The sequence below is a fragment of the Mixophyes fleayi genome, chromosome 9 (genome assembly GCF_038048845.1).
Source record: "Mixophyes fleayi isolate aMixFle1 chromosome 9, aMixFle1.hap1, whole genome shotgun sequence".
NCBI classification, from domain to species: domain Eukaryota; kingdom Metazoa; phylum Chordata; class Amphibia; order Anura; family Limnodynastidae; genus Mixophyes; species Mixophyes fleayi.
Window position 1 is genome coordinate 125093926 of NC_134410.1, and position 19044 is coordinate 125112969.

General features: G+C 44.0%; 2 protein-coding genes across 2 annotated transcripts; one reads left to right on the plus strand and one right to left on the minus strand.

The window, feature by feature from the left end:
- Positions 1–1074: 1074 nt before the first annotated feature.
- Positions 1075–10954, plus strand: MON1B (MON1 vesicular trafficking associated B). The gene is made up of 6 exons (XM_075185557.1): positions 1075–1191; positions 5125–5208; positions 6682–7485; positions 8455–9253; positions 9931–10078; positions 10500–10954. Exons 1-6 carry the CDS (start codon positions 1185–1187, stop codon positions 10725–10727), a joined length of 2070 nt encoding a protein of 689 aa, XP_075041658.1. The 5' UTR covers positions 1075–1184; the 3' UTR covers positions 10728–10954.
- Positions 10955–10961: 7 nt separating this feature from the next.
- LOC142101239 (uncharacterized) lies at positions 10962–17552 on the minus strand. The gene is made up of 8 exons (XM_075185559.1): positions 17409–17552; positions 16775–16927; positions 15071–15244; positions 14513–14613; positions 13628–13787; positions 13048–13140; positions 12104–12213; positions 10962–11126 (listed from the first exon to the last, which is right to left on the minus strand). Exons 1-8 carry the CDS (start codon positions 17431–17433, stop codon positions 11046–11048), a joined length of 897 nt encoding a protein of 298 aa, XP_075041660.1. The 5' UTR covers positions 17434–17552; the 3' UTR covers positions 10962–11045.
- Positions 17553–19044: the final 1492 nt, after the last annotated feature.

A 19044-nucleotide genomic window follows, 5' to 3' on the forward strand; every position in this document is an offset into this window, starting at 1 on the left:
AACCCTATCTCCTCTCATTTACCCATAGAAACCGCCCTACCCCTCCAAACCATACTTGCCTACTTATAGGCACTGAAGTCCGGGAGATCCCGGACAGAGAGCGTGACTGGAGGACGGGAGGGGGCGGGAGTGGTCAATCGCGTCATTTTGAATCCCCCGCGTCGAAAATTATGTTTTGATGCGGGGGACAGGGGCAAAATGACGCAAATGGCGTTATTTGGGCCAGGTATTTGCCGGATGCGGGAGACTTGCCTGCTCTCCCAGGAGTCCGGGAGACCGACCCGGATTTCGGGTATGATCCAAACACTGGAGCACACACCAGTAGCGAGTACGCCGAACCCGTGCTATGCAGCGCAGCAGTGAGCGGGAGATACAAACATGTCCGCAGGTGTGACCGCAGGACAGAGCCCAAAAATAGGGACAGTCCTGCCAAAAGCGGTGTATGCAGCAATACCAGGATGTTTTTAGGAATGGGTAGGGGGTGTTTTGGTAATATACAATAACATCACAGGGGGCAGGCTGGGGGCATCTGCCCCCCTGGACCGGTCTCTCACTTCTTGGTATGGGGGCTGGGGGCAGCCTGGCACCTCAGAAAGTAGTTGTATTATGTCATGAAATTACACTTACTCTGTCCTGCAGCATTTATGTACTTTGTGAGTGAACCTCAATGTGTCTATAACATCAACTGAATTAGCCAATCACATTTCAGGGGACTTCCCTGTGGTGTAATATCTCACTCTCCCCTATAAATAAAAAAATAATGAGAGTTGATGTGGACATGTGCTCGAGCAATAACATACTTTGGGTTATTATGGGTCACATTTATTTCACATCCATTTACCCTTCCAATACAATGGCGGGGCTCTAAGGGCGACACATTATCGTCGCGCATCGGGTACCCGGATCTTCTCCAGGTTTATCAGTTTTTGGTCTCCGGAACAATGGCCGACTTCCCGGGACCTGTTCACCCAGTAAACATGTGATACTTTTGTTTGCTTTAGGGTGTGAGTTCCGTCTCTGAACCTCGACACTTTCTGATTGGATGAGAAAAGGTCACCTGATGTTATCGGCTTCTGAGTCGTCGGATTTGACCCCCCGCCCCCTTTTACCATCCGCATCGGCTTCTGCGAGGAGTCTGTGCGCGTCCCCGAGAGTGGACGGAGGAGCGCGTGCACGGAGCGCCTATGTCCGGTATACCGGGAGGGGGGGTTATATGGGGGTCTGTACGGGTGTATACAGTGTGTGTTTATGTGGGGGTGGGGGTGATGTATTATGGAGGTGTATAACATCACTGTATAGATATAAACATGTTATATATGGAGTTATATGTATATTATACCCCTTATATCACAGAGCATGTATATATATATATATATATATGTATATTATACCCCTTATGTTGCAGAGCATGTCTGTGTTTGTGTGTATACACACACACACACTGTACCCTCCTTCTATAACATAGCATGTGTATATATGTACATTATTCCACCCTTATATCACAGACCATATATATATATATATATATATATATATACACACCCTTTGTTTCTACACCACCGACTTACTACACAGCGCTGTTTACTGACGAAAGCGGAATAAAAATAAATTATGTACAACAGCAGGGGTAAAGATGGACGTGACCACATGAGCTTACAATCTAGTAAACACTGCAGAGCATATACAGATCCCTACTGATGGTATAACCTTAACCGACCCCTATGCATTATGTAGCTGTATATAAGATACTCAGCAGTAGCGCTTCTATCTGCAGCTGTTATTTCCCGGAGGTCAGTATATGGACAGCGCAACATTTTGGAGCTATAGGTGTATACATTACAATGCCAATAAGAAGTAGGTTTGAGTAATGCTGCTGTGTACATATAAAGTTTGTATGCATGCTCCGTGATATAAGGAGGATATATATATATACATGGTCTGTGATATAAGGAGGATATATATATATATATATATATATATATATATATATATATACATGGTATGTGATATAAGGAGGATATATATATATATATATATATATATATATATATATATATATATACATGGTCTGTGATATAAGGAGGATATATATATATATATATATATATATATACATGGTATGTGATATAAGGAGGATATATATATATATATATATATACATGGTCTGTGATATAAGGAGGATATATATATATATATATATCTATCCTCCTTATATCACAGACCATGTGTATATATATATATATATATATATATATATATATATATATATCCTCCTTATATCACAGAGCATGCATACAAACTTTATATGTACACAGCAGCATTACTCAAACCTACTTCTTATTGGCATTGTAATGTATACACCTATAGCTCCAAAATGTTGCGCTGTCCATATACTGACCTCCGGGAAATAACAGCTGCAGATAGAAGTGCTACTGCTGAGTATCTTATATACAGCTACATAATGCATAGGGGTCGGTTAAGGTTATACTATCAGTAGGGATCTGTGTACGCTCTGCAGTGTTTACTAGATTGTAAGCTCATGTGGTCACGGCCATCTTTACCCCTGCTGTTGTACATAATTTATTTTTATTCCGCTTTCGTCAGTATACAGCGCTGTGTAGTAAGTTGGTGCTGTAGAAACAAAGGGGAGATATATATATATATATATATATTATACATACACACACACACACACACACACACGCTTGCAGCCTGGCTGTACCCCTCTTGGCACCCAGGCTGGCAGAGGGGTACAGCCAGGCTGCTTTTTGTGTGTGCACCATCATGTTCTGCAGAGTTTGATAGGACTTTAGTGTACTTGTGTTGACATCTGACTGTTACGTTGTTATTATTCTCCAGCATGAGTCACGCTGCTGACATAGTCCAGGGATTATTAAGCAGATTTACTTTCTGGGACATCTAGACAAGGATGTTCTGTGTGTGCTGCAGACCAGGCTCCAGTCTTCATGTGATTCCTAATCACTGTAGCAGACGGCCGTGTGCTCGTGTTTCATATTAACTGATGGGTCTTGTTACTGAGGGGCTTTTGCAGTGAATATTCTGTCAATGTACGGTTTTCATTCTTTAACGTGGTCACGGTGATCAGGGTCAGGTTGTGGACTGATCGTTCTCTAGGAAGTAGTGACGTTGAGGCACGAGGCTCGAATCACTTATGTCATAAGTGCCTCATGAATTGATGGCCGATTCTCAGGGATATTCTTTGGTGGATGATGGCATTTCCTTCACTCTGTAGATCTTTTTGAAGCCCATAGTGCAGAGGATCCCAAACTTTCTCAGTTCAAGGCACCCTTAGGGTGTCCATCATTTTTTTAAGGCACCCCTCAGCCAAAATAATCTCCAAGTTGTCCCCCTGCCTTGCTTACCACCGGCCCTGACCGGGGCACCCCTGTGAGATGCCGCGGCACACAGGGAACCACTGCCATAGGGTATATATACTCCCAAATGACGTTTGCTAACTTTGTTGTTCTGTTATGTTTTTCGTTCCTCTTCCTCTTTTTTTTTTTTCTTTAATGGTTATTAATCAACATAAAAACGTATTAGTGTCTCAGTAGCAGTAAAGCCGGGTACTTCGAGGTCACTCCATTGACCTCAACGTATGCAACTTCCGTTAAACGCATTCAATGGAGCCGGCAGCTTCTGGAAAATAGCCAGGCTGCATAGCGCAAGTAAGAGTACAGGCAGCACAAATCTGACACCTGTGGCTATTGAGGCCCCGGGGGGTTACTGTTTTAGTACAACCGGCTTGTTTTACACAAGTGTTTTTCCGTCTTCCTTCCTTTGCTTTCTGGGGGGAGTTTTCAGACGGCGCCTGGTTTGAACTGCGCTGTCCGAACTGTAAATGTGAATTGATAAATGTCGGCATAAATCTCCAGCTCAGAAGTAGATAGTTTAGGAATATCTTTAATATGAGCTTATTTGTTACGGACAACTGGAAGTTAATCTGCAAAGCAAAAAAAATAAATAAAATACTGGCATTCCCTTCATGGGGACTTTCCAACTCGTCCCGCACCCTGGGCTGGTTTCAGTACTTACGAATATTCTGTTGTGCTCTAGAGATTTAGGGGTAGATTTACTAAACATTCTAAAAAGGAAAAGAGAAAGTGTTGCCCATAGCAACCAATCGGGATCTAGCTATCACATTCTATAATGTATTAGATAAATGATAGCTAGAATCTGGTTGCTATGGGTAACACTTCCACTTTTCCTTTTTTAGAATTTTTAGTAAATCTACCCACTAGTGTAACTCTGCAGAGGGTGTCTGAATATTTTATTGTTTTTCATTACTATCTTGTGGCTCTCATTTATTAAATTTAGTGTAATGTACAGGAGCGAGGGCAGACAGTCGGGAGCCAGTTTGCATTGTCACGATGTGTCATGAGGTAGTGATATCTATGAGGCACGAGGCACATTGTTTTCATGCCTCAGTGATATCACTTGTTCCTAGTGATTTTATCGTCTGCATTCTCATGAATATAGGGCGAGCCCACAAGACGGGTGCCTCAATCTTATGTAGGTGCACTTGTCCCCATAAAATAACATATTTTAACTAATAGTATATAAAGACAGCTAGATCTCCTTTCTTGTAAGCTGTCACAAGCAGGAGAGTCTTCAGCTCTATCCATCAGTTTGTTATAACCTTGTAATGTCGTCGTGTCTCCTCGTGCAGCGCTGTGTAATCCATTGGCACTTTTATGCAATAAAATGAATACATTTGTTTCTGAAATATTTTCTTTTTCTTCTAAATCTCTGGTCTCTGTTTCCTGCATTTCCTGAATAATTCCGGGTCCCTCCTGTATGCAAATGACAGTGAAGAGACAGTCTGTGGTTCAAAACCACATGTGTGAGGATGAAAGATTCATGTTGGTATCCTGATTTATGTCATAGTGCTCAGTCTGTGTGTGAGACGCCACCGTAACATTTGTGTAAACCGACTAATAATCAACTGTTACATCAAATAGAATCTCCATCGGTTATTGAGACCAGTGATTCCGATGTCATCTATACAGGATTATACTTTTCCTCTATGGGATTATGAGAGATCTGTAGTGATCGTCAGTCACTGATGGCCGATTGAACATGTCTTTATATATTTCCATCGTTAAGGTGCCGGCAGCGATGTGGGGATGATGGCTGAAGAACCGGAATCGGCAATTCTGGAGCGCGGGAGAGAGGAGGAGTTGGAGAGAGGTAATGGAGGGGAGATTAAATGACTTTAATAGTAAGGCTAGGGCAGATATTGGAAGGATTTGCCATGTTTATGGGGGAATGTTGGGTTTTACCTCCCTTCAGATTATTACACAGATTGGAGCCCCTTTCTGGAGGTTGCCACGTGCAGCTGCCCTCCTCTGGAATCTGTATGATCAGTTAGATGGACGCATGGACGCATCCCGGAGACTGTTTCTGTAAGCGACGATTTCTGAAGCACGGCGAGAAATGACGGCTGCCGATTCTATGTATCTTGTCTCGCATTACAGATACTCTCTAGCAAATCCCCTTCCTCGGTCATCTGATTCAATTGAGCTGGCGTGTGGCAAAATAACAGGGTTCTGGGCGAGGGTCCCTCTAATATTTTTGACACTGGGGTGGGTGTATTTTGTTGCTGTATGTGAAAATGCTGTTAACGTTTCTTTTGAATTTCTATTCGTGATGCACATTGTAGACATGTAAATCGGTCAATAAGGATGGTGAAAGAAGTGTATAATAGTGCTAAATAATTGGGCAATATGTGAGATGAGCAGACAACAGATTCAATTGGGAAAATTCCATTTTAACGTTATCTTGAAAATCTCAGTTTGGTTATCAAGAAAATTCTGCCAGATGTCTTCAATTCCAATGCTGGTCACACTTTGCGGAAATTGGTCTGAAAACGACCACGGTGCCTGGTGGTAATTGATGAACACCTAATAAGCTAGCTATCGGGCATTAAGATTACTGCCACCATCTCCATCGGCATAATTAAGGATATTGGGAACCTCTAGTTGTAACTGACTTCAGAGCCACTTCCCTAAAACTAAATATTACTCAACGTCTAGTCAGTACCAGAAAGCCTTTCTCTGTCATAGCTCACCACAAAAGCTTCCGTTGGAGTACTCTAAACCTAGGAAGTAATTGGTGACGACTTCAGGCTTCACCAGTGTCAGAATATTCTGCAATGTCTTTATAATTCCTCCATACAAATAGACATGCTGGTACAGAGAGAGAGATACGTCCTTGCTCACCAGGCTACGGTCTAGTCAAGGACGTCGAGTCGGCCATTTTGTTCACTGAACCAATTTTCAGCCTTTCTGATAACTAGAGAATAGTGACATCATTGAGTACGAGGTGATGTCACTGTTAGTGATGTTACTGTTTCCTATTAAGTTGATTAGCAACATTCCCGTGACTATGGGCTCAGCCTACAATATCTAGGCAGTAGGGTCATTTTAACACGAGTGTAATCTGCTGTTTTACCTGCTAGGCTGGTTTAAATAAAATATCACCCATAAAGTCTGATGGAGCAGTGACCCTAGTGGGCAGATTATTTGTTGGTTACTTTTTTACAAAGCATGGAACACTTAGAGACTGAAGTGTTTGTATTATTGTTTATGGGCGTTTGTTATGATATACTGTTATGTACAACGGATACACTGATTACAATGACTTTATTTTGTTTCCCAACAGGCCCGCTGGAAAGTCCAACCAATGATGATCATTCAACTCTGCCATCGCCCCTTGATTTCCCCTCAACAAAGGAGGTCACACAATTTCAGCAAAACGCGTTGGGTAATAGTTCACATGAGCCTCTAGACTGCAATGGAGCTGATGATCAGATTGCAGGAGTTTTTGAGCAGAGCGCTTTGGAGGAGGGAGACTCAAAGGACGTCCCCGTTTGGGTCATAGACGGGGCTGTACAGTTGGACCACAAGGTGGTTGCCGTAGATGGTGACTGTGTACAGGATAGGGTAGATATGAGTGAAGGCTTGGACCAGGAAGGTTTGTCACTCTTAAGAGACACTCCTATAGAGCAGGGAACCGCTACTATAGACCATGACTTGACGCAGACCTATGAACAGGTCATCGAGTCCACTGAGAAGACTGTAGACGGTTCCGCTAAACCGGATTTTATTTATTCTGAGCCCGGGCCTGCAGGTGTGGAATTTGAGGATGACCTCAAGGAACTAACGGATTCAGCCTCTACCGATAATACATTTGAGGACTCGGGAGATTTTAGTAGCATCTCCTCGGTTGTTGGAGGTGTAACCACTGAGCTGACCCCGCCTACAACCCCGGTTCAGCGCGACGAGGACATCACGGCGGAGAGCTGGCGCACCAAACGGAAGCACGTGTTCGTCTTGAGCGAGGCGGGGAAGCCCATTTACTCCCGTTACGGTAACGAGGAGGCCCTGTCTTCTACCATGGGCGTGATGATGGCGCTGGTCAGTTTTGTCCAGAGTGGAAATAACTGTATCCGTTCCATCCATTCAGGTATGTGACATCCTTAACCCCTCCGTATCCGCTGGTAGTTTGCACCTCAATCATCGGGATCTTTTGCAATATGTTTGGGCGAGTTTAATTTTTTAATTCCTCAGCGTAACAAAATAATTCTGTATTTTTATTTGGTTTAATAATATATCTTTGTATTTTAGGAGTATTTCCTATGGAAAAAACGGGCAACACTTAATCCTTACTCTAGGTACACTGACCTATTTAGTGCCAGGCCAGAAAATGACCCTTAAATGTGTCTAGATCAAAATAGGGCAAGAGCGAGATTTGTTGGCTAAAAATGACATCCAACGACTTCTCTTAAATAGTTCCACCACTTCCAATGCATTATATGGATTAGTAACGTTATCCAGGAGAATCCTGTAACAATTCTAGAAGTCTGATAATGCAGAAAGATCATTTTTATTTATTTTTTTAAATTACATTTTTATTGAGGAAATGGTGCAAACAAAATACATAAACACTTCTTTATAATACAGACCTGTAACCTGTCTTAGTTCTTTGTAAGTTTTTAAAAATTTTTGTGTTTGAAGTGTTGTGCTCAAATGGTGCTATAAAAAGATCTTTCTTAATACAGTTGGGCTTTTCTTATTGAGTGAAAAGGTGCTACCCCCATCATTGGGAGCTGCTGTAAACGCTTTGCTGTACAGCAGTGACCTCTTATGCTTTTCTAGTAATGCAGTTTGAATCCTTTGACCGTAATCTGTGCAAAGAGAGAGAGAGGGGTGTGGATTTTAGTTATTTTGCAGAGAAAATAGAGATCAGAGATATTTGGTAGTTTTTGAGAAAGATGATGCAACTATTCTAGTAATGATTTCCCTGCAGATATATATTAGATAGGTGTGAGACTTACTGCTGTATAGTACTTGCTGATAGTGGTAAGGTTGTGTTACTGAGGACACAGGAAGGGTGAGAACTGATTCTTATTGTTCCTTGTTCCTTTTTCCACAGACAAACAGAAGGTGGTCTTCCTGCAGCAGGGACCCTTGGTGTTGGTGTCCGTATCCCGGTCCCCTCAGTCGGAGGAGCAGCTCAGACGGGAGCTGCAGTACGTCTACTACCAGATCATTAGCATGCTGACGCAGGCCAGTGTAGCTCGGATCTTTGAGCGCAAGAAGAATTACGACCTGCGGCGTCTCCTCGCCGGCTCCGAGAAGATCCTGGACAGCCTCTTGGACTTGCTAGACACCGATCCCGGCTTTCTCCTGGGCGCTGTGCAGTGCCTGGCCTTAGCTGGCCCGCTCCGAGACTCTTTGAGCTCCATGCTCACCAAGGCCATCACTCCCAATTTGGTGTTCTCCATTTTAGTAGCAGACCAGCAGCTTGTGACTGTGGTGCAGGAACGGGCGGTCATCGAGGACTGCCGGCTAGACCCTTCCGACCTCCACCTTCTGCTGAACCTCATCGGGGCCTCCTCTGCCTTCCAGGCCGGGGAGATCTGGACTCCTATCTGCCTCCCTCGCTTCAACCCTGACGGATATTTTTATGCTTACATCTCCTACTTGGACCCCCAGTGCACAGTGTGTCTGGTGCTACTGTCCACAGATAAGGAATCTTTCTATGCTGTGTCTGGCTGCAAGAAGAAGATTCAAGAGGCCATGGAGGCACAGAACTCTTTGCAGGCCTTGGCCGGGGCCCTCCAGTGCTGCTCATACAGCGTCTCTCTGGTGGGGATCCCGGAGCTCCTGCACTTTGTGTACAAACCCCTGGACATCCCAGACACCTACCAACAGCTCCCTCAGTTTACAAGGTATTTTACTGAGCTAACGCAAAGCAGCCTGAATTTCTCAAAGATAATCCGGTAACGTTAATGTAGATCTTTCAGCTGACCTCGGAATGTCATGCCGGGGGAGAAACGGTTATTTGTTATGAGCCGCTCCTGGTGGTGGGGTATGGAGACAAGTTCTTGCTCTGTAGTAGGGAGTCTAGTCTTGCCCATTGTCCTATCGCTTTAATTTTAAGGATAACTTGACTTGTATTAATCATTTTTGACCACCCAACAATTTTTAGTATTCGTATGGGTTGTGCTAGGCGTTCATGGTACAAAGTTCCTACTGTAATGGAACAGGACTCGTTTTACTCTACAGACCCAGGGAATTCTCTAAGGAGCATTGACGGCAAAACAATTTAACGCGTTCCAAATTGGAGTGCGTTCGTTCTATGCATAGCATTGCACCTCTATGCCACTAGGTCTTTGAGTTTTTATTTTGAATATGTAATCTATACTGTACAATATTCATGAACGTGGCAGAACTAAAGATATTTGATATCAAGCTGTAATCATGGGGGGAGATTTCTCCCTCGCTGTGTACACCAGACTTCCTGTCAATAAGCCCATTAAAGTACACAGCGGGGAGAAATTCAAACAGTAAAGCAGATCTGAAGTTGAATGTACCATTTAGTGTCAACAATGTGTTGTCCCCACAGCCCCAAGCCTGATGGGCCGTACACCAATCAGGAGGAGAGACAGAGACTGTTCGACTTATACCGTTATCTACACTGCCGCATCCACAACTCGGCGAGACCGCTGCGGCTGATTTACCACGTGGCGGAGAAAGAGACGCTGCTGGCCTGGGTGATTAATGTTATGTTTTGGGGTTCTGGATTGGTGCGATTGTTCTCAAAATTAAGGAGAAAGCTCGGGGTTAGATTGAGGGACAACAGGTTGTCTAATGCTAGGAAGGAGATTGGGAAGGGCGGTAATAGGGGAATTTGACGTTATGATGTCTGCCTTAAGTGCTCATTGCCAGCATAATGTGTGTGTAGCTGAAATCGGTAATTCGGCTGAATGAGCAAATCTGTGTGTACACACCCAGCTGCTTTCACTTGAGCTAAGCGACTGTATCTTGTGACGGCCGATTACTGTCGTAGACCGCGGCAGTCGTCAGCCAACCAGATTTATTTTTTCAGTTACCCGAGTGGGATTGTCTGTTGTTTTGGACCTATGGTGTATCTTTGCTTATATTGGTAGCTTATAAATCTTTTTATCTCTGTAGGTCACCAGCAAGTTTGAACTGTACACGTCCTTCAGCTCCTTGGTGACTAAAGTTGGTGCCATTAACGTCATCACCAAACTCCTCCGCTGGATCAAGAGGGAGGAAGATCGTCTCTTCATACGTTGCCCCCCAAAGTATTCCACGACTCCTCTTCCAGGGAAAGGGGCCAAATCCAGCCGGACACATAGGACTGATCCCTCTCAGAACGGCTTTTTTACGGGACTCTAGTGGAGAAAGAGCTGTCAGGGAACGGCCCTGTCTGCCCCCATATAATAACATCTAACCGCTATGCTCTACGATCCACCTCCGGCATTAGAGGACTCCTCGTAGGACTATCTCTTCCATCGACTATAGAACTGGAGAGACGGGAGGCCAGTTGTTATGTCAGTCTAACGCTTTCTGTTCGTTTTCTCTACAGTATAAAAACTCCTCAGAATAAAGCTGCTCCAGACAAACCTTTTTATATCATTTTTATTTTATTATCACGGTTAACAATGTCCTGGGCCATAGAGTAGGGGGTCTGAATTCAAGTCCATACTGTGAGTGTCATAACATAGCGGCCAGATCTTCCCGGTTATCTATCAACAGGTCAAACAGCCGCCCCACCGTGGCCTGACTCACCTTTACCTGCAGAGGAAGAGATTAAATATTAATCGCCCGTACACAGCACTAATGATACACGTTATGGGTCCTCCAGCTGTAAAGCTTACCTGGAGAAATTTATATTTTTTATTTAATCTGTTCCCTATTTCAGCACGTGTGATATAACAATACTGCATGTAGCTTTAAACTCCGTTTGGTTCAATCATCTTAAGACCTGATTGGCTAATTTTAAGATTACCCAGATAATGCTCTTATTCATCGTCTGGGCACTGTTTGCCGTCATAAATGGGAATAAAAAAACCAATACGCATATGCACCTATATATAACCAGATTAGCGTGAATAGCTGAAAATGCACGATTGAAGCATCTTGCAAATTTAGGGCCACCTGTTTCATGATGTCACCTTTTCTCCTTTTTAATCGTTTTAAAATACTGCTCGGTTTATCCTCTCATGTCTTTAAATTAATCGTAATTGTGAGGGGACGGCCTTTATTTCATGTATCACTATTACACATATAAATGCACATATAATTGCATTCGTGGACCGGTACCTATAATGCTCCTTTTACATATAAAGGGCATTGAAGGTGTCCATTGAAAGCGAAGGTTGAGGTCTGATCTCTGCCTCCTCCGAATACCTATAAAACCGGCTGTCAGGTGGAGGAAAAGGCTTTGTGGAACGTCTGCTATACAAAGAACGACCCCTTTTAAGAGCGCTTTCTGTATTATGTACCTCAATGGTGTCGCTAGTTCTTAACGGGCGATAGGCTTCATATAAACATTGGTTCGGCTTACAAAATGGCCGTTTCCGCTGTTTGTCACTAGTGATGTCAAGTAAACTAATAGGCTGCATTATGCTCATCCGTTCACCTCACGAAATGGCGACGTCCACCCGGCGATTTTTAATGACTGGACTAGCGCAAGCTTCAGCTAACAGACGTCTCTAACGTACCTCCCAGGGCGTGTCTGTGTTTTTGTTTTGTACACATTGGCCCATTACCTGCCAGGTTCTCAGCAAAACCTCCGCTGGGTTCTTTTCTCTTTGTTGCCACAGGTCAATATGTCCACGGGGGATCTTTAGATGTTCTGCCAGCAGCCTCCAGTCATGACCTGTAGAAGGAACAGATTATTACCACGTAAGGAGAGGGAGAGATGGGTTCTAGCATCTTCCTCCCAATTTATCGGCCCATCTAAAAGGCGGTTTCCAGACAGGAAATGTTTTAATAAAAAGACAGTTGTCTGCGCTTATCCTTTACACTGCATATCGGTGTGTGTCTAGCAAAATGAAAACATGAGGTATTAGTTCATATTTTGATCAAAAGCTTTAAGCCTGCATCCCAACGTCAAGGGCACCTCATTATATGCAGGATATACCAAGCGCGGGCTTATTGCCAAGCAGCTGGTACCATATATAATGTGGGATATACCGAGCGCGGGCTTATTCTTCTCTGGTTTTGTTTTAAAATATTGCCTTTCTGTCATAGCAGCTGTCCATTAAGCCTATTTAAGGCACATTTAGGTGTGGCTCACAAGCCAGCCCTTGCTAGATGTAAACCCCTATACCTGGGAGGTGAGTGCATCGGATTTTAATGGTGTTTAAAGCATATAGGTCAGTGTAGGACCTGCATATAATGAGGTACCCTTGACGTTGGGATGCAGGCTTAATTCTTTTGATCAAAATATGAACTAATACCTCATGTTTTCATTTTGCTAGACACACACAGATATGCAGTGTAAAGGATAAGCGCTGACAACTGTCTTTTTGTTTTGTATACATATATGGGCATTTATATTGCCAGGCAGCTGGTACCACATACAATATGGGATATACCGAGCGCGGGCTTATTGCCAAGCAGCGGGTACCATATATAATGTGGGATATACCGAGTGCGGGCTTATTTTTCTCAGGAAATGTTTTAATGTCTCTGCGCCTTCACGTCCTACCTCCAGGATGAGAAACGCTGAGCGCTGTTGTCAATGGCTCCCACAGAGAAGGGACGATGTCTTTTACCAGGTGCTCTTCCGGCAAAACTGGACCTGTAATCGGAGATGGAAGCAATGAGATCTAATCAGGTGGCACCGTAATGACCGCCGGCTTGATTAAAGTGAAACCGTTGCCCACGCAGCGCGCAGGCAGCCATTTTGTGGCGGGAATCCTCATAAGAACTTTGCTCGCCCCTTCACTAGGACCTGGAGACATCACTGGGGGCTCACGGGCTCCGTTCTTTAGGACCATTGGTTCAGTCCACAGTATGGCTACCGCCGCTGTTTGGAGGCTGTGGGTTGTTTTTAGTAATCTGCTTCGGCTAGGGTGACGTCTCTCACTTTTTATGTATAATTGAGTAGAACCGTAGCAACCATTTACTTTATGCATTCTGTTTTGAATATATCGGTATATTTTGTGCATTTTACGTGTTTTCTGAGTGTTACCCAGTCACTCCTAAGAATTAGAAAATACAGAGCCGGCTGCAGGACTGTTATAAAACTGTAGGAGGCGCTAGAGGAGTGTCGGAAGGTATCTCACCCAGCCAGCGGAGGGCTTCTCTGTCTTGGTGCAGGGCTTTAACCACATCTCCTCTGCCCAGGCTCTTCAGCTGTTGCGTGAGCATCCGCAGGCGGTTATGATAACCTGGCTCCTTCTGGAAGGCCAGTAGGTAATCCCTCACGTGCAGGGGGCGGGTGGTCTGGGGGAGATATGATTATATGTTCAGGTGATTGCAGGACAGACAGTGTACCCTGGAATATGCAGGTGATCTGAGGGGGGAGACACTGGACCATACAGTGCATTAAAGGATAAGGGTCAAACACTGGGAAGCACATGCAGTGAATTAGTGGGGGAGGGTATAAACCGGGTGCCTGCAGTGCACTAGAGGGGGAGGGATGGGCACTACCAGGGGCATGCAGTGCACTGAAGGGAGGGGCGCTACCAGGGGCATGTAGTGCACTGGAGGGGAGTGGGGGTGGGCACTACCAGGGGAATGCAGTGCACTGAAGGGGGGCACACTACCAGGGGCATGCAGTGCAATAGAGGGGGAGAGATGGACACTGGGAAGTGTGAGAATTGCACTGAACATAACACACTAGACTTAACACTAAAGTGGATGAGTCTGAATCCTAGCAATTATTTTTGACCGGTAACGGGTAATTAGAGGCTCAGCCTGGAGCTGGCTGCTAGAGAGCAAGATGGGAGAACAACTAGGTACGGAGGAGTAGTGGGATGGACAGAAGGGTTTGTGGATGTATAATTCTGGACAGCATGAAGTGTACAGGAAGGAAAAACATAGAATATATTATGGAGCATATGGTGTAGTTCATGTGATAAAATAATTTGTGGAGCAGGACATGTCGGAGCAGCCGTCTCAGTGGGGAGAACACGATGTGAGAATAGGTGCTGGTGAGTTGCACTTACCCCTGGGGGCCCTAATAGCGGGATTAGGGCCGTCGCTTCCTCTGGGCTAAAATCCGAGAGATTGCTAAGGACAGACAGAACATCCGGGGACCACTGGAAACCTGTAAATAAAATATTCTGTGTATAGTGCTCACAAACTCCCTAATGGTGCGTTGTAATAATGCAAAATAACATCTAGTTGGTTTTGTTCTCGGTTTTAAAAACACTATATTTTGCTTCAGATCTCTGCCTTTCCCCGGCACCTACATGCAATGGAGACAGTCAATTTGCGGTCCAAAGCAATGTGTATGACAATGTGACCTGCTGAGTCACTAGGAGACCATGACATCACTGATGCTCAAAGTACCTCGGTGATGTCATAGCGACTCCATGATTTGATAGGCTGTATCTGAATATTGCTGTAGCCCAAATCCTAGCTTCACATACCAGAGAGTAAGGGAGACCCCCCCCCCCTTCTTATCTGCTACACATGTGGGCCATGGATCAAATAAGGGGGTGCCCAAAAGTGGAACCCGTTTCCCCTTTCAATTGTGTTAGTTCAGCAGTTTTTAGCCTTACCCGGTCCAGACAGTGGGTTAGAGTCAGAAATTTGCAGATCTCTATAAGAGATGGTTTCTGAATCAGAATACGGTTCCCCAGAACGCAGCGTTTCAACATTTGTATCGTATTTCGTCGCTTCTCTCATGAAAGTTCCCTGATGTCTCTCGTCATCCTCTACTGGTTCTCTTCTCTCTGTAACACAATATTGTTCTTGGTTAACTCATGGAGGTAGCGGGTTCTTTTGGGAGCAAGTTAAAGCTTCTTTCTAAAAAAAGCTTACCAAAATTTTGGAATATGTTTGAATCTCACCCTTAGAGGCCAAGAATATATAATTGAATAAAGGAAACAATATTTTATGTAAAGCAGTAGGAGGACGGGACATAGTTCTATACAGTCCCTTCTGCCCCCTCTTCTCTCCCAATCTTCTCCCTTTTAAACATATCTCTGTGTATCTTCACAAATCCCCCTCCCAACACTAGGTAACAATGGGGGTAAAGAATTTGTAGCACATAGAGAAGAAATCTTGTTCTCCTAAATAATTTAGTGTGGAGGGGAGTCCAAGTTTGACCTCACAATTGGGAGATACGGAAGTTTGTCCATTCTTGCTCCAGGGGGCGTAAAACTTTTTTGGGTCCGAGAGTCACATTTAAGACCTTTTACTCATTTGACTTGGCTGCACTAAAATGGTAACTTGCTTAAAATGTAAAATATGCCAAGTTTACTACAGGAAAAGAAAGGAACATCTTTGCAGTTATTCTATACCCCTCGACGTTGTGAAAGTGCCCGTGTGGGGGCAGAAGCGCGTGCTGTGGGGCAACTGGTGCTGGCGCAGTAATACCACGTAGGTTTGGGGGCCACATCAGGTGTAATACATTTTGTCCCCCAACTTCTAATATACCTCTAACACATTTATAATGCAAGGTCATTTATGTTTTTAATACGGATTATACCCCAACTCCGCTACTTGTTTAATGCTGTACTTCAGAGAGAACTCTTCTTGGAAACCATGCTTGACGCTAGAATACCTTTAAACCATAAAGAAGATAATGATCTACATAATAGTATGAATTTCAGACCCAACCATCTCCTGAACAACCACATCAATGTCTACGCCAAGGTTATGGCTAATTGATTGAACCAGTTTCTCCTTGTACTGGTGCACAATGATCAAATGTGGGACATCCTGGAGTAACGGGTAAAGGACAACACGACGATGGCCTTTGACCTGATCCAAAGTTCAAACGGCCGGAGAACCTTGACTTACGGTTCTTTTGATAGAAGGATCTCCTGGTAATTAATGGTCCAAACCATGAAACCTTTCGGACTATCCAAGCATAGAGGTGCTGTATTCCGCTCCGTCAGCTCGGATAACGATCAACGCCACCAACTCGGAAGTGGTTTTCATCTATAATAGCAGCCAAGGATGCCCGTCGTCTCCCCTGAAGTTCAGCCTGGTGATAGAGACCCTTGCTGCAATGGCATCCTACTTATTGCACAACTCGGACATCTCTACCTAACATATACAAAATGACGGATAATTATAGTGGGATCTTGGGCAACAAATGTAATTCATTTAAGTCGCAGGCCTTGCTATGCTGCTGTGAAAATGATTTAATCCAGCTCCTGGCTTCATGTAAAAGGGGGCGATATATTCGTATGGGGTTCTCCAAAATCGTACCGTTAAACAATGTTATTACAGACATTTTTAGCCTTGAGTCTTACCAGGTCCGGAGAATTTGCTGCAGCCAGAAATTTGCAAAGTTGATTGGGAACTCGGTTCAAAATAGCTGGTACTCGGGAGATCATCATATTCTGCAGCTTCTCTCATGAAAGATCTCTGTAGTATCTCGAAATTCTCAGCTGGATCCATTCTCTCTGCAACGCAATATGGAAAGAATATGAGGGAGAAGACGAGGGGAGTAGTCCCGGAAAGGTAAAGCAGTTCAAGGCTACACCTCTGCCTCAGGCGCTGTACTGACAAAATTGCCGCATGTAAGGAGAACAGCCCGGATGACCTTTTACTTTCATAATTAACTTAAGCCTAAATGAAGTTAAACTGAGCAGCATTTTAAGAGATAAACAGAAGATTTTAACCCACTGAGGGGGTGGTTTGTGCACAGAGGAGGCTGCCATGACGGTCCTCGGGGGTTCCCTCTGCCCCAATCTTCTCTCTCTTCAAAACAAATGTCTGATAACAAAGTGAAACCATTATCTATGTAGACAGCACAACATCTAACGCAGACATTGAGGAGAAGATGTTACCTGAAAAGACAAAAAGAAAATTAGTGGTGTTTCAAAGGGGCCACTTACCATGTTTTAAAAAGCTATTGCCACCTGCTTAGTGTATGTAACTTACCTGGTTGCTGATGCAAATCCTGCATTCTTGTAAATGCAACAGCCCGTGTTTCCAACCTCCTGACAGTGAAAGTGAAACAGACTCCACAACAGGAAACTCCTTAAAGTGAAATTAACTGTACGGACTTATGTCCTATGCACCTTGACACCGGAGGTTCCTAGACACACACAAACAGAAGGGTTGGTGCAAATGTATCATGTGACTTAGTGGGGTATAGGAGGGGTGTAAATGTTATCACTGTCGGCAAACTAGGCACCTGCCTAGGGCAGCATCGTTTAGCAGCACAGAAAGTAAAGGTTTATGTTAATTGTATTTATTATTCTCCCTTTTCATATTCTTTTTGCATCAATGTTCTTCAATTTATTATTAATCTTTAATAATATTCTGCTGCACTATTATTAGGAAACTGTTCACATCAGTCACTGCTCCTGTGGAGCTTACAATCTAATTTACCTGACACACACAAGTCAGAGGTCAGTGAACTTACCACTATGTCTTAGAGCTATGGACTTAAAACAGAGCCCCCATTAAAAACACAGGGAGAAATTACAAATTCCACGCGGACAGTTGTTTGGTTGGAATCGTACCCAAATCCACAACACTGAATTTCATCCTGTGGTGCAACTATTGCATTTTTCACTTGAAGTCTGTGGTACGGCAATGGGAACAAAACATGCCATGGCCTATGCCAGAGTATATATTTTTTTTTATTGCGAGGGAGGCTTTGAAAATGAATAAATGACCGATATATCTGGGTACTAGCATATAGATGATACAGGTGTCAGAGAGTTTATCTGAATGATTTTGTATGTCTTTAATACTTTGTCTATTTTTAATGCAGTGTTTTATATGCAGTAATGTTTGTTAGATATTTTTTTTAGACCAGAAATATCTTTTAAGTGCAGAGCAGGGGCCTGGAAGCCCAAAGTGGCATGGCCAGGCCCTTACCCACATTTTGCTAGGGTCCTGATGACTTTGCACTGTTCTAGCCCTGCATTTAACCCTTTTGTTGGGCAACCTGTGGGTTTTGACCCCAAATGGCAGACGGACACTTGGTGCACCAGAGTGATCTTACTGTATTATGGACACTTGGTGTCCCAGAACTATGCTACGTGGACACTCAGTTCTAGAACTATAGCACATGGACACTTGGGGTTCTAGAACTATAGCATGTGGACACTTGGGGTCCTATAACTATGGGTTGTGGACACTAGGGGGTGTAGAACTGCAGCACGTGGATACTTGGTGGTACCTAGAACTATGGCACATGGACAGGTTCTCAGGTGAAAGTTCAGGCTCTGGAGCAGAAAACTCCCCCCCCCCCTCCCTCCAGCAACACCCACTGCTGTAGGTACAACCTACAGTGATCTAACAGCATGAACCAATAGAAACTGCAAAGTTGTCTGCACAGTCATCCGGGCAATTCAAGGGCCAATTAGTTTGTGGAGGCCCTGTCTGATGTTTGTAATTGGTATGTGTATGCACTACAGACACTGTATTCTCCACCTAGTAAACCTAAGAGAGAAGTGATGCTTTGGTGTTCAGCGTCTTGGAGCCCAAGTCCTAGAGCCTAGTTTTAAAATTACTCTCAACCAAATCCTCCGTATGTCACAGATTAGCTCTTTTATCCTTCAAT